Consider the following 16,789-nt stretch of genomic DNA (forward strand, 5'->3'; position numbering starts at 1 on the left):
AAATTTTTCATATCTTTTTATTATGATTTTATATGACGTTTCAACTCACTTTCCATTTATACTGTGACCGGAAGTGGTCCTTATTATGTCAACATTTGATCATGAGTGACCGGAAGTCTGTCTCTAATGTAAACAAACATGGCTGCCCCCATGACAAACATGGTTGGCCCATGCAATATTATTTTGTTATTGTTGTGTATTTGTATTTCTATATGTGTCATTATTTGTCTGTTGTTTCCCATATAATTTAATAGTCTAGTATTACCTTTCACATGCCAAGTACAGTTCTACCATTTAACTCTGTATCACTTAATTCTATGTGATAAAGCTAATTTTCCCCCCTGAGAATTTATTTGTATATTTACATATCTTAAAGTTCTGTCTTATAATGATTCAGCTAATTATTCCCCATTCTAATGTACATTTCTTTAATTGTGTAACCTCAATTCTTAACTTTAATTGTAAAGTTTCATACATTCTCTTTGTACATCATTGATCTCTATTGTAGTTCATTTCTCTGTAAATGGTACTCATTGTATTAGTAGGATATCTGCTATCCCAATACACTAATATGTTAGAGATCTTGTGTAAATGTGTATTGTGTCATTTATATTGTACTTGTGAATGTTGTGACTTCTTACCAGGACGCCAAATAAATTACATCAAACTTAAGAAGCTGTCTTGCTGTATTTTCAGATCAAAAAGCAACATAATAACTGTATCAACATACAGTTCTTCTCTAGTTTTTGAAGTGTACAATGGTATTGGTAATTTCCCTTCTTCTCTTCCCGTTTTCATCTCATCATTTCCTAATACCTGTTATTTTCCAATTTAGACTGATTTTTATAATGAATTTCTTATTCATTCTCCCACTTTAATACCGTGCAAAAGTTATGAGCCTAAAATGGAGACGGATTATCAAAAGTTTAAACATCTGTTACCTAATCCAATTCATGTTATACTGATTTGATTGTGTAATATGAATGAAATAAAGTTTACATTAAAGGTCCACTACCCTTCCGAAACGGCTTTAAATTTTTTTAATGGGAATGTAAAACAAGATCGATAATTTTGTAGAGTCGCAAAAATTATTAACTTTCCGTTAATACAACATTTATTATCACCTTCTGAACGATTTGATTAAAATAAATAATATGTTTATTTTCATAACGCGGGTCGTATTATGTTTCCCGCCGTCGTCCTAAATACCGGGCGGTAGTTGACTATCACTGCGCCAGACGGCAATACAGCGAATTGACTCTCCACTGTTTTCATATATTCGCAGGAAATCTTGCATATGTTTGGTGTCGTAACCTTATTCTAGGTCATCGGTACGCATTTTCTGATGTTATTAATGTTTTTTTAAGAAACCTTTATATTTTGCTCCGGAAAGGTAATGGGCCTTTAACTAAAGTTCATTTTTTAACAATAATTAAAGGGAAACAACTCTAAAAGGATCTTGACGACCATGCAAGTTAACGGCATATAAGGCAAAGAGGCCGTTATACAGAGTATCATTACATCAAGGACGCTCATATTAATAAAATAAAATGTTTGACCTTTTCCAAATGAATGTGAAACTATTTATAACAGAGGGACCTAGCACGTTGTATTTTAAGCAATGGTATACATATATATATCTTACTTGAATATATATATATATGGATACTGTTGGCTAAAAAATTTTGTGCCAGGTCCCTGTGATTTAATACACGTGTCATATGTACTACTACTCAAGTTACAGCTCCAGGCTTCAATGGTTATAATACCGAATAAATCACAGAATGCTTACTACAAAACACTTCTTTGATATACATGTATGACAGCATACCACATATTTTTTTTAAAGTTAATTATACAGTTATTATCACCTTCTGAACAATTGAATGCTAATTTTCATAACGCGGGTCGTATTCTGTTTCCCGCCCTCGTCCAAATTACTGTGCATTACTTGGAAATTGACGAGATCGCTAATAAAAAGGCATAATTACGTGCGATTAACTATTAATATCCTGGAACGGTCCCCATGGGGCCAACTCAATGAAAATGAAAAACAGAAATATCTCGATTTTTAAAATAATTTTTCAAATCCCGTGTTTTTCGAAAAAAAAATCGCATGACTGTCATATATGCTCATAAGTCCATCCACCAAATACAAAAAAAAATGTATGACAACATCCATTTCCACTGAGTTGGCCGCCTGTGGAACAGTCGATAAACAGTCCGGAGAGGGTTGTCTCCCCTTGTGATACACCTGCCGGGAATGTTTGACACTAGTGGCGCGCTGTCCAGGTATGACCTCATTTAGCCTGTATCACTACGCGTTAGGGCCCAGACAACATTGTGGTAATAAACTACAAATCTTTGGTATTACATTTTTATGAAATATTTTCTTTGTCGTATCTTATATTAGCACAATTAACTGAAAACACGAACATTCAATATTTTGACATCATACTCTGATTTGACGAGGGACTACATTTTGTCTACCTGTATTCAAACCCACAGGTGAGATGACTAACTAGCGGAAGTGAAGTAATATAATGGCGACCTAGTTGTTGTTGTCCCAGACCAAGATGAAAGCTGTATTTTGGTCGCTAGTTTTGCTGGCATCGCCTGTTTTGGTTGTGTCGGCCAATGTCTGTAAGTATTATTTAAAGGTTACACGACACGTGCGCTAATCAATCTAACTTTCAAGGTAAAAAGAGGACAGGTAAACAGATTACCCCCCTCCTCACTTCCTCAAATTCGAAAAGCCTCACCCTTGTGCCCGTGCGATTGTCTACACAATCATCTATACGGATTTATGTCTGTTTATTACTTTAATTAGTGAGTGTGATATAATTACTGCAGTTTAATCGTGATTATTAATTAATGGTATAAAGCCCCGTACCACACCTTGATAATGGTTGCCTATATGTAGTTCATTACTGTTATCTGTTTGTTGTTAGATGATATATACAATTATATATATATAATGGTTTGTTTTGTTATTTTATGCAGCAGGGAGAGGTGAGCCAGTAAATCGATCATTCTTGTTTGGTGTGAACTAACTTATGTTGTTATTTGAATTTAATGATTCGCCATTGCAGGTTAAATAATGATAAAATGTGACTGTCTTATATTGGTGTTGTAAAAGGAGCGGGTCAATGTGATTTGTACACTACTCTCGCCCGTCACAATATCATTGACAAATTGACTATAAACTAGAGATAAATGAAACCTGACTTTTTGTCTAATATTCAGGGTGTGAAGCACAACCTTGCATACATGTACTGTACCATATGATTAAGATTCATAGTGATGTGAAATAGACAGTTCCTAAAAGACTTATTAATAGATCACTAATTTAGGATTATTCTTAAGACCAATATCTAAGAGAGAATCTTTATTTTATGTTGAATATAATTACATACAACCTACATTCAACATGAAATAAAGATTCCGTCATATTTAGCATTATACATACAGAGTAATCAATGATAGAGTCATTGTTGTGTTCTTGTAACATTATTTTAACATTTTTGCTCTGCATGTGTCTGTTGTTTTGGTACATTGGTACATCTACACAAATGTTTTGTAAGTTTTAGTAACAGGCTGTAATGTTTATAATGATATCAAACTATACACCAGATGAGATCTACTTCTTCTAAATTGTTTCTGGCTTAAAAGTCTTGAAGTCATTTAAAAACACAGACAACCATTCCTCCAAAATATACAAGGACAAACTGACATGCTGGGTACTTCTTTAACAATGAGAATGCTCCTAGGAGTTTACTGATGAATGTGGCATTAAAATCTTAGTTGACCTGAGACAAGCCTTGCGATTGAATCAGAAATGATAGTCCTCAGTAATAACACAAACTTTTACTGGACATGTACCAATTTAATAAATTAAGTCTGTGTTACAGACTACTACATACCTATCCTACGCAGGGATCATTCTAGCTCTGATTTATTACAGTTTATGGGTAAATTTCCCCTCAAGGAATGAATTCCTCTCTGGCTTAAAATTCCCCATTTGAAGCTAAAAAATTACCGTTTTTGAAACACAATTTCCCCTGTGACTTTTTTTTCATTTATTGTTTTAGACTTTTGTTTGCAAATTTCTTCATATTTATCATACAGCTACTGCATATTTTATCATAAACTAAAAATTTTCATTATTGAGCTTAAAATCTTGCTTTACTAAATTTAAAAATAAAATAAGTTGTTTTACAATACTTTTTCGTCAAAATGAATATAAATTTGGACCAAAATAAGTAGATTCAAATTCTCCTATATTTCGCCAAACTTTTCCCCTATTTAAAAAAAGGGTAGTTTCCCCCAAAACCTAGATTGATCCCTGCTACGCACAACCCGTGTTATTTTCTCACATTTATTCTGAGTTTTTGTTGGTTGTCACATTCTAATGTTGATTTAAGAGAAGTTGAGCATCAATTTAGATTTCTGAAACTGGTGTGTCTGTAAATGTCTGAATTTCATTGCAGTGTACAGGTACTTTAATTACAGGACCTATTCTATAGTGTAGTTTGGGGCCGATATAGAGTCCTTTATACTATATTGGCCCCATTCCCAATTTAAAACAACAAGAAAATGATATTTGTAATTTCTCCCCAATTGGTGGCTAAATTTCTAAATTGAAATGATCCCTGGTCCCATTTTTCAAACAAGAGAATTAGTCCTGTGTTATAGTACATTGAATAAAGTTGTAAAGAATCTTGGTTTTATAGATATAATTCATTTGGAGAATGCTAAAGTAATATCATGCTAATTAAAATGAAGGGAAGGTTTTTTTAATAATTTTCATTTTAGTGCTGTTGCATAAAAAAATATGTGTATGTATTTCTGGATAAAAATATTATTTACAATAAAACAATAATTACAAATCCAATCAGATTATTACCCCTGTTGCTATCAGACTAAGTAAATGCCGGTGCTTCTGTTGACAGTTTTACGATGGTGTACAACAAATCGAGCAGAGGAAACAAAATGTAAAGCTTTTGAGAACGCTGTAGCCACCCTGAAAATTCAAGGATTATACTTGGGAAATGTGATTCCATCCTGTGTACTGGGATCTGATAGGTGAGAAATGGAATTAAGACTTTTTCCCATCAGCGGGTACCCACGGTTGATTGCAGTAAAAGCCAATATATATAACTACACATATCATAACATACAATGTACTATAGTGCCATCAATCTCGACAATGGACAGGCATTGTTTGAAACAGGTTTTTATTGATTGTATGAAAAACTGATATGTACATTTCTTTACTGTTGCATGTATTTTAATTGTCCTGAAAACTGTAAAAAAATTTAAATCTCCTCTCCCCAACTTCATATTTTATTTTTGCACAGAAAAAATGAACCATTTGACTCTTTCCTTTCACCATTCTGTGAATATTAACAGAACTCAAACCTTAGCTACTGTACCACTATCCTAATTTGGTTTTTGTTGACAGCTATGACTGTATGCAGAAGATCCAAAATGGTGATGCTGATGTAATGGCCCTGGACACCGGTCAAGGCTACTTTGCTGGACATCAACACAACATGATGCCATTCCTGGCCGAGTCCTACAGGGATCAGTCACTACATTACTATTCTGTAGCTGTGGTTCGATCCAATGATTTGTCCCTCACAATCAATAATCTCAAGGGCAAAAGAGTCTGCTTCCCAGGTAAATTTACCATCCTCCTTCCCAGGTAAATTAACCATCCTCCTTCCCAGGTAAATTAACCATCCTCCTTCCCAGGTAAATTTACCAGCCTCCTTCCCAGGTAAGTTTACCATCCTCCTTCCCAGGTAAATTAACCATCCTCCTTCCCAGGTAAATTTACCAGCCTCCTTCCCAGGTAAGTTTACCATCCTCCTTCCCAGGTAAATTAACCATCCTCCTTCCCAGGTAAATTAACCATCCTCCTTCCCAGGTAAATTAACCGTCCTCCTTCCCAGGTAAATTTACCATCCTCCTTCCCAGGTAAATTAACCATCCTCCTTCCCAGGTAAATTAACCATCCTCCTTCCCAGGTAAATTAACCATCCTCCTTCCCAGGTAAATTAACCGTCCTCCTTCCCAGGTAAATTTACCATCCTCCTTCCCAGGTAAATTTACCATCCTCCTTCCCAGGTAATTTACCTCCTCCTTCCCAGGTAAATTTACCAGCCTCCTTCCCAGGTAAGTTTACCATCCTCCTTCCCAGGTAAATTAACCATCCTCCTTCCCAGGTAAATTAACCGTCCTCCTTCCCAGGTAAATTAACCGTCCTCCTTCCCAGGTAAATTTACCAGCATCCTTCCACGGTAAGTTTATCAGCCTCTATTCCAGGTTAGTTTACCATCCCCAATCCCAGGTTAGTTTACCAGCCTCCCTAGCAGTTTTGTTTACTGCGCCTTTCTTCAAAGTAAGTCATCTTGAAAATGTAGTTACAATCAGCTTTTCTATTGTTTTCAACCTACATATCTCTAAAAAGATTATGTTGTTACTAGAGCCATGTGGTAAAAGCTGAATGTAGACAACATAATAATGTTACTACAACGTGTCAACTAAAGTATAAAGATTTTATCATTCTGACCTGATCATGGTATATTGTTGTATACAGGTATCGGTATGGGAGCTGGCTGGGTGTACCCGATGGGGCTGATGTTGGAGGCCAATATGATCCCGATCGAGGAGTGTAATGCTGTAGTCAAGTCTGTGACAGATTTCTTTGGAGACATGTGTCTGCCTGGGGCACTATCATCATTCTACAACCCATTTGGTGAGTATAAAATACCACCAAACTCACATCAAGATCTTATTGGTATTTATAGAAATAGCTGTGTAACAAAATTATAATATGAATTCAGAGATAACAGTTCATGCTAAATAGATCTTAAAGAATAAAGAAAATAAGTTCTCACTACACTTATTACTTCGATTTGAGTTTGATAAGTAACATTTTGATCTTTGTAGTAAAAGTATCTGTATACATATCTCTACATGTTACTGTCTCTCTGATATTGGTGATAATCTCTCCTTTGTCTGTAAGTGTCATGTGACCTGTTGCTAGGTAACAACCCGACCTCTATCTGTAAACTTTGTACTGGTGTACTGGAGGAGAGATGTTCGACCTCTGACCCCTATGCTGGGTATGATGGTGCCTTCAACTGTCTGAGGTCAGGCCAAGGAGACATAGCTTTCCTCCGACACGATACAGTGGAGATGATGCTTGTTAACAACACAGAGCAGCTAACGGTAGGTCAAGGTCATAATTGATCTGTAAATTAAGTAGGTCAAAGGTAGGTCAAGGTTATAAGTGATCGGCATAATATGAATGTTAAAGCTAGGTGAAGGTCATTAATCGATATACAGTATAGTGTGATAACTAATAAAGGTCAGACATTAGTATTTGATGGAAGTGTTTTGGAGGAGTGTATTTCTGACTTTGCGTGCTTTTTGCTGTAGGACTACTCCCTGCTGTGTCAGGATGGCAGCCGTAGGAGTCTTGAGCAGTATGACCAGTGTAACTTTGGTCGTATTATATCTAACATGGTGATGACGTCAAGTCTCAAACAGGATGCCGAGGTGGCAGCGTACAAAAGCTTCCTCCTACAGGCCTCTAATTGGTTTGGTCCTAACGGCCAGTACAAAAACCTATTCACCATGTTTGATTCTCTCGAGTGGAAATATTTCGGTCGAAGGGATCTCATGTTTTCTGACGTGACACAGGGGTTGGTAGATGTTGGACAAAATAACACTTACTACAAATGGGTCGGTAAGTAGTATAACAGTTACCATATAAGGATCTGATAGTCAGAGCTGTATATATTGTATATCATAAACTTTTTGTTGTGTATAGATGTAACTGAATTGTTTTCATGGTTGCTAAGGAATTAGGAATAGACAAAAACAAATGGTTAAATCTTATTTTAATCATTATATAAGCGTCTACTCAGGAAAATATCTACCAACAAATTGTTTTGAAGGCTTTAAACAATGAAATAAAATATCCACAAATGTAGTAGGATAGCAATATACTAGCCTTATTTTCTACAAAAGTCTTTGTAAATTAACAGTGGTGTTTTACATAAACAAAGAGCTATCAAGATTTTTAGTCAGTACAGATTGGAGAAAACACTTTATCCAACTTAAGACTCATAGGAAACTATGGAAACTCTAATAAGAATCCAAAATTTTAGACAGGTTTAGACCAAGGATTTGTTGTATAATATATTTGCCATTTCTGTTTATCAGACCCTGAGTTTTACAGAAAGGTCAGCAGCCTGAACTACTGCCCCCTGAACTCTGCCCGCTGGTGTGTCATCTCCAAGGATGAAAAGTCCAAATGTCAGATCATGTTGATGGCATTTGAGGCGAAGGACCTCCGACCTCGACTTGACTGTATCCTTGGCTCTAGCACTGATAACTGTATGTCAATGATTGCCAACGGTGACGCTGACCTTATGAACCTTGACCCCGGTGATGTTTACATGGCTGGCAGGTAAATTGCTCTACAAGGCACCTTATTCTTTTTTAGATATCTCATAAAAATTCTAACATTATATATATTCATCAAAATCAATTTGAACTTGTTATATTGTTATGTTTGAGTTGACGGGTCATCACAGAAAAAAAGTGAAATCAATGTCATAAAAGTGATAGAAATGGTTATGTTATAAATATTTGTCATAATTTATTTTGAAAGAACAATTAGATATCCTATTGATTGTGTCTTAACTCCTTAGATGGAAATGAAGTCATTAAAGCTGATATACAAATGTTAGGCATATGTATTTTGAAAAATTACAGTCATTTAGTATGTTTGATAATTTTTGCAGAAAATATGGATTGAAGCCCATAGCCTCAGAGGATTATGGAAACATGAACTCTTCGTTTTATGTGGTTGCCGTGGCAAGGAAGAGGGACCACTACATGACACTGTTTAACCTGAAAAGTAAGTAACTCTTTTAGATCCACTCATTCTAATCGAGACCTGAGGTTATACAATGGAACCCGACTGTCCGGAGGCTGAAAGTCCAGAAAACTTGATATAGGTTTATTTAGATATTTTAATGTATTGTATAATCTAAGCCAGAGGTGAAGTTCAATATTCAGTGGTAAAAATGATAAATATTTAAAATGATTTTCTTTCATTGACTAAATGTGGAGTCAGTATATAGAGTGATGTTTCTGAAATTACATAAAGATAAAAGTGAAAATTTTTCTTGTTTTTCGTGGATGTGGCGTAGTGACTGGACAAATCTTGCCAGCTTTGTTGTATTGTTAGATGAATACCTAGAGACTGACACTGTGTATGTTCCATTGTATTGTTGACACCTGTGTTTGTTACAGAGAAGCGAGCCTGTCTACCCGGTATCGGGAGAGGAGACGGATGGATTGTACCCGTTAATATCTTTATTGAAACAGAACAGTTCCTCCCACAGCATTGTACAATCTTTGAAAATCTAGGTAAGACGTCTTTCTCCTACAGCACTTTACAATCATTGAAAATCTGGGTTAGACATCTTTCTCCCAGAGCACTGTACAATCTTTGAAAATATTGGTAAGACATCTTTCTCCCAGAGCACTTTACAATCATTGAAAATCTGGGTTAGACATCTTTCTCCAACAGCACTTTACGCCACCATATTATATCACATAACATATAGTTGTAGTGTTAGTAGCATTATTGTATAATAGTGGCGGTGTGTGACCTTAGTTAATTTAGTACAAGTAGAGTTATCGCCCTTGGCGGAAGTCTCGCTCTCGTTGTATATTAACCATGTGCTTTTGGATAAAGTTGTTTACCGAAGATTGTCTGGCGTATGTCATCTTTTATACTGGCGTGGTGGCAGCGGTGGGATCACGCCAGTATAAAAGATGACATACGCCAGACAATCTTCAGTAAACAACTTTATCCAAAAGCACATGGTTAATATACAACGAGAGCGAGACTTCCCCCAAGGGCGATAACTCTACTTGTACTAAATTAACTAAGGTCACACACCGCCACTATTATACAATAATGCTACTAACACTACAACTATATGTTATGTGATATAATATGGTGGCGTTACAATCATTGAAAATCTGGGTTAGACATCTTTCTCCCAGAGCACTGTACAATCTTTGAAAATCTGGGTAAGACATCTTTCTCCCAGAGCAAAGTACAATCTTTGAAAATCTGGGTAAGATATCTTTCTCCCAGAGCACTGTACAATCTTTGAAAATCTGGGTAAGACATCTTTCTCACAAAGACATTTTTAGATTACCTAAATGGTAATGCATCATTACAAACCAGGTGAGGGATACATGTTTTCTGGGCCTCTTGTTAAACAGTTTAATTCCTGGTAGCATGGAGTTTAGTCATCACTCATCAATCAGTGAATCACTCAATTTGTTCATAAGTGAAAAAAGAGACCGTGGCCAACATGCCTTGGTTAGGTAACCTAGATGTGTGTGGTTTAACACTCTGCTTTGGGCAAATTTGTTTCATTAAGAAATGACCTTGAAATTCAGTCTGTGCTGTTGTGAGTGACATGCTGTTGGTCTCTGGTATTTCATTCAGTGATAAGTCATCAGCTTGATCTTGTCTGCTGATCAGATGAGATGATGACTACAATAACCATCCAAGGAGGAAATTTAAATTAGTTTTAAGAGGGGAGATAACTACTTAGTTAAATTCTTTGTGATTAATCATGTTTTACTTTAGAAAGTAATAATCTAGTTATAATACCTTTATATCACAGGCCAGCTGTTTGTGAGGAGCTGTATCCCTGGAGCTGTTGATAAGTTGTATAACCCAACACAGACTCCTGTCAGTCTGGTGGAGGCCTGTGCCTCAGGAGGGGCCAAGAAGGGGCGACGAAACAGCGACGACTATTACTACGGAGCAACAGGTGCATTCAGATGTCTGGTCGAAAGTAAGTGTCTTATTCTGTGTTTAATGAGATTTACATTTATATCTTATAAGTTCATTTGAAACAGGCAGCATTGTATGTTGAAAAGAAAAACTTGTGGAACTATAAAACTTAAATAAAATAAAGTCAATGGTCTATTGTATACTTGTCAAAGCACAGGGCCCAGGGGGTTCATCTATGCTACAGTTCATGTGTCTACAGTTCATTAAACTGTTCTAAAATTGTGAAAATATTTGGTGTTGCCTTGTGTTTTGTAGTGGTTGTTGTGCAAACAGACGCCCACATGTCAGAATCTTCAATTAATAAATTTTGTTATAAAGGATAGAAAAATATTCCTTAAACACAAGTACATGCTGTTATGTGAAACCTTTATTTTATTTTTATATTGTTGCCTTTCTAATTTTTTTCTTACAAATTCAGTCTAAATGAGGTAAAATCAGTTACAGCTCTAGATTCTAATCCACTGAATGTGATGTATCTTACAGAGGCCGGAGACATCGCCTTCGTGCGACATTTGACCGTGAGAGATAATACAGACAGCAGAAACCGGGCTATCTGGGCGAGGAATCGTCGTGCTGACGATTACGAGCTTATGTGTAAAGATGGAAGTCGAACACAGATTGACAACTGGAGAAATTGTCACCTGGGCAAAGTACCAGCCAATGCTGTCGTGACAGCTAGTAAGTGTTGTAGGGAGATCATAGCTGTGATGGTGTGATCTGTCACGGAAACATGCTGCATTGAAATTCTGTTTACCTCCCGTTGATTATGTGTATTTTTAAGTCTCTTTTCTGCTAGTTCATTTATTCAGTTAACCAGAATATTTGATGAATGTTTAGGCTATGTCAATGTCTAGTATGTAGTTGGTATCTGACGAATGGTATATTGGAGGAAATTCTATTGATGGTGTTATTAAAAATATTGAACTTTGCGAAATCTATTTCAGTCACATTTTACACTGAAAATCATTAGAAGAATTTTTGGGATTCATTGATTCTGTAATTGTATGGTTATTACTTTGATTTTAGAATACAAGTCCGAGGAAGAGAAACTGATTTATTGGCAGCTGATCAATTACGGACAACAGTTCTTCTCATCAGACATGTAAGTTACTCAAACACTCCAGGCGATTAGGTTGTTTTCATGTAAGATAAGTTTTTCAAAGAACAGCTGTATTTATTAAATGCGTAGTTCAGCTTTTTTCCACTTCCTAAAAGCTTGATTGTCTTTGAATGATCCTGGCTGTTTATAGGAAAACAAAACATAAAGTAGAAAGATAATAACGATTTTAAACGAGTGCAAAATTAAAGGGTGGGGAAAATTTATAAAATAATATGAATAATTGGTATTTCTGATGAAAGTCCAAAATAGAGCACCTGTTTTAACTGTTAAATATCATTGATCGGAAGCTGGTATATAATTGGGTAGGGATTGACTTTGAGGCTTTATTTGATTGTTTTTTTATTATAAAAAAGAACTTGTATCTCATATATTAGGATGTTTTGTTTTACAGCATCGGTGACTTCAATATGTTTGATTCTGGGAAGTGGTCGTCTAAGTCGTGGTCCAGTGACCTGATATTTACGGACGACGCTGTAAGACTGATGAAGGTGCCACCAGAGAAACAGGACTACAAGGCATACCTAGGACGATCCTTTATAAACCAGATAGAAAATCTACACAAATACACCTGTGTTCCTATCAAAGAGGTCAGCTCTGCCATGACCTGGTCAGCGTCAACGGTCATCGTAACACTGGCCGTTATACTACAATTTGTGCTGTAAAGATTATTCTTGTGTTTTTATGTAAATCATAACTTTTAAATTCAGAAACCTCACCAATTAGGCAATGGAACGGCATTCTACAAAGAAATAGAATTTAATTTTGTTGACTTTGTTTTGTTACATGAGTAGCTACGAAGTACATGTATTGTTAAGTTGTAAACACTCCTTTTTAGGCCTAGAATGACAAACACCTGTAAACAATGTCTAACATATACACATTTTTTGATAAATGAAAAATGTTTCCCTTCTCAAATTAGGTTTGTCTTCCATGTATTTTAAACATTTATTTTTATTTGTTGTCTTTTAAAAAAAAATCAGCTGAGGTGATAACAAAATGTTATTTTATCAAATATATTAAACTAAACAAAGAATCTTGTCTTAATTGCTATTTTTTTTTTTTTCATGGCAGACATGACCATGTCAATTACATATCAGTGATCAAATACAAGCTCATCAAATTATTTTTGTAGAAATATCTGTATATTTTGTCTGTAAATAATCTTTTATCTGTAAATATGTACAAATTTCCAACAAGTGTATACACTTATTAACTAATAACCATGTGCCATCCTCTCAGACCATTACTGCAAATCTGGATTACCTCCCCTTACATATATAACTAGATAACAGTTCTGAAATATTAGAGACATTACTTCAAATGCATCTCATTTAAACTACATTGAAGGTATAACTGAAGTTTTTTTTATTCATTTTCGTAAACTTTCATTCCTATAGAAAAAAAACTATTAGAAAGTTTTTGGCAGATTTTTGTACCTGTACAGTAATTGATACATTTGAAAATTCTTTACAATTTAAATAAAGTTGTAAATACTATATTCAGCAACCAGTAGTCCCCTCTCAGTTACATGTAAAATCATTCTCATTCTGTATATTTCACATAACAGAGAATTCAACTTTTTCATATTCCATTATGTACATATTCACCTTGATAAGTGTATGAATAATGATAGAAAGAAAGATCATATTTATGTAATATTTACCATGGAAGAAAGAAACGTTTTACTCATTTATTAGAACCCATTTACACAGATCCAGGAACAAGTTCTAAGAATTCATATATAGTGATCCCAGACTATTTCTCATGATTTGTTTGCAGCACAAAGAGTATAAATTTTATAATTTATAAGGAATCAGACAATATACACATCTGTATTATGTGGAATATTTAACAGAGTTTCTTCCCCTTGCCTTGAATCTACATTGGTCTTTTTTGTACTTCCATGTAAAGCAAATAGAAGTTTGTAAAATTGTTAATTGGTTTAATTAGTTATGAACATTCCTCATTTTTTTTTTCAAACCAACTCTTACCTGGTCTGTTACCATGTTAGTACTAATAGTTCATCAGCTTTTGATTAAGTATGAATGGTGACTAAAAGGTGCATTCTAATTTGCATGCCTGAATAAAACTGATAAAATCTTTTTAAATTAAGGTTTTAATATTTTTAAACTTTGTCGTGAGCAGTAATAAAAACCAGTAAGTGCTTATGTAACATGTCGTGTGATTGTAAAGATGATCATCAATCTGTGTTAGAATCAGTTGTGTGTATATACCTGTAACAATGAATTTGTACCATTAAAGATTTTTAATAAAATATTTTGATATATATATAAAATGCCTTACTATAATGATTTTCTGTGAGACAAAAGTTCGGTCAGCCTGGGTGATCTGTAACTTTTTGAAACACTGCAGTGTGGTGATGTTCCGAGATAAATATAAACTTTATTTATTTTACAATAATTAATTTTCTCTTTGTTTCTGGCTTTCTGATTGGCCTATTCATTTATTTTTTTCATTCCATGATGGAAAAAAAATCTGAGAATGGCGCAGAAACCCGATGTTATCATGACGTCACAATAGAAACATTGACATTGCGTATTGATTTGGAATAAATAATCCCTTGGAAAAAATCAATGGAATCGTACATGTAAAAGTATTTCATTTTAAAAAGTAGCCTGGAAAATTAATTATAAGCATTGAAGTCACTATTTTTTCATTTCATCAGGTTATGGAATAAATTTTGTTTGCAAACTTTTGTGTGAATCCACTACGCAGTGACCCCTGATATTTTCACGCCTGTGCCGGAGATTAAACCCTGGCCAGGGCTAGCTGAAAGGTTAGTGGCTTAACCACTTCACCATCTGACATATTACCACTGAACCTCAAACTCTTGGTTTAAAATTTGAATTAGCATAGGACAGCTACCAGGTTCTGTCTCCAGGTTTTCTGGCTTTCCTAAATTTCTTGAAACTTGACATGTTTTACATTATCCTGACAGCTAATATAAGCTAAAACAAAGGCAACCACATATAAAAAAAAAGACATTTGAACATAATATTATGATTCCGTAGAAAATAGTGCCACCTATTATATGGATAGTCAAATTAATTAATCTCTATACATAATCCTGTATCTGGCGATGTACCAGGTATTATGTGCGGGATGTTTGGATAAATCCTGTTAATCTAGATAAACCGGTCTGCCATCAGACATAGGGTGACAGCGGTGGGATAAGCAGAGCCAGAAATACCTGTTCACAGTCCAATGTGATGACGCAGGCTTCTAACCAGACAAGAATTTCCTCTGTCAGGTGAGGGAAGGGAGATAACTCTTTACAAATCTTGGTTGATGGATAAGATCTTGCATTGTAATGAACACACAGACTCTTTATGATAAAGCATTGATATACATACCAAAGTACTGCCTCCCAGAAATTGTTTTTGTTTCATATAGCTTCTCCAATGATTATGCTTATAATGATGTAAAGTGTATTTTACCTATTCTCCGGTATATTTATATTATACATGTACATGGTGTGGTGCATCTACATTAGAACATGTTGATTATGAACACGCTTACAACAAATTCCCTTGTTAGTCCCTAGACCTTTGTTGTAAGTGTTTTACTGTAATCTTTAGTAAATGTACCTAAGTTACTGTTAGTGGACTCCAATATTGTTACATGGAGAAACCTATTTTGAGCAGCTGTCAGGTACTAATTGTAGTTTGGAGGTTTTTCTTTAAGTACTACAGCTTTCCTTCACCTTAAAGATCTGACTCCTCCTTCAATGGCCCTGAATGTAAAACTAAATAAACTAAACCCGACAAATTTAAGTTTGAGGACAATGCTATGTAATTTCGGAAATCAGCACTTGGTTTTTACCACTGTTTCCATAAAAAGAACATAGATTCTAAAGAAGAAACATATATCATGAATAAAGGTATTTTAAATCTCTTCCAATAAAATCATCAACCTTGACATATTAAATAGAGGTCATGAAGGTCATATGTTTTCAAGTTTTCCATTCTCTTTACACTGGTTGCATAAAATCAATTGACTAATGGAATTTCAAAATGAATGATTGAGTATAGCTCAAATATAGGCTCAATGTTGAATAAGTTCAAATACTGCAACAAATAAATAGAAACATTTAAACTATCTGACCATCCAGATAAAAAGAAAATATAAATCATTTTCAGGCTAAAGTGTTTACTGTGTAGCATCCTCTTGTTCATCTTACTGAAACTTACACATCAAACACTTCTTACATATGTTTAACTTTTGATTTCTCACAAACATAATACTATGATGGCTTCAATGTGTTGTGTTGTTTTAGTTCATGCAGATCTCCACACATATACCCTGATAGATATAGTTACATATGGTGCACAGATAGAACAATGGGTTTAGGGTGATGGAGGAGCTCCAAATTACCAGGTTTAAGTATCTCTGTAAAACCTTGTGTAAAAACCATATGTACCAGATGTGATCAGAGATGTACATAATGTTATCTGTTTATCAAATAATCATCATACCACAGTTAATGGGGCATTACAATAAAATCATTCACACTAAAGGTGAAACTTGTCTTTTTTTGGAGTGAGGGGATGTTAAAGCACAGTGGCTAAGTGGTTCAGGTGTCCAAACATATTACAACTAGTCCTCCACCTCTGGATAGCAAGTTTGAATCAAATGTCGGACAGTTGACATAATTCTGATTGTTAGATAACGTTAGTTGTTTTTCTCTGGATATTTGGCTTTCCTCCATCTCTTTAACCTTGAATGTCCTTAAATGTCCCTGG

At 35.0% G+C, this 16,789-nt stretch overlaps 1 protein-coding gene across 1 annotated transcript; it reads left to right on the forward strand.

Annotated features, from left to right (window-relative positions):
* The first annotated feature begins 2,508 nt into the window (after positions 1–2,508).
* LOC138334741 (melanotransferrin-like) lies at positions 2,509–14,322 on the forward strand. Its single transcript, XM_069283437.1, has 13 exons — positions 2,509–2,643; positions 4,953–5,085; positions 5,465–5,682; positions 6,605–6,763; positions 7,055–7,239; positions 7,450–7,759; positions 8,239–8,485; positions 8,823–8,938; positions 9,337–9,453; positions 10,734–10,907; positions 11,390–11,584; positions 11,933–12,008; positions 12,418–14,322. The coding sequence occupies exons 1-13, from the start codon at positions 2,577–2,579 to the stop codon at positions 12,686–12,688; spliced, it is 2,268 nt and encodes a 755-aa protein (XP_069139538.1). The 5' UTR covers positions 2,509–2,576; the 3' UTR covers positions 12,689–14,322.
* The last annotated feature ends 2,467 nt before the right edge of the window (positions 14,323–16,789 follow it).

This window comes from Argopecten irradians, chromosome 11, assembly GCF_041381155.1.
Source record: "Argopecten irradians isolate NY chromosome 11, Ai_NY, whole genome shotgun sequence".
In the NCBI taxonomy this organism is placed as follows: domain Eukaryota; kingdom Metazoa; phylum Mollusca; class Bivalvia; order Pectinida; family Pectinidae; genus Argopecten; species Argopecten irradians.

Coding starts and splice junctions, on each gene's coding strand:
- LOC138334741 (XM_069283437.1), top strand. CDS start 2,577: ATGAAAGCTGTATTTTGGTCGCTAGTTTTGCTGGCATCGCCTGTTTTG. Junction 2,644..4,952: donor GGTTGTGTCGGCCAATGTCT/GTAAGTATTATT, acceptor TTCTGTTGACAG/TTTTACGATGGTGTACAACA. Junction 5,086..5,464: donor TGTGTACTGGGATCTGATAG/GTGAGAAATGGA, acceptor TTTTGTTGACAG/CTATGACTGTATGCAGAAGA.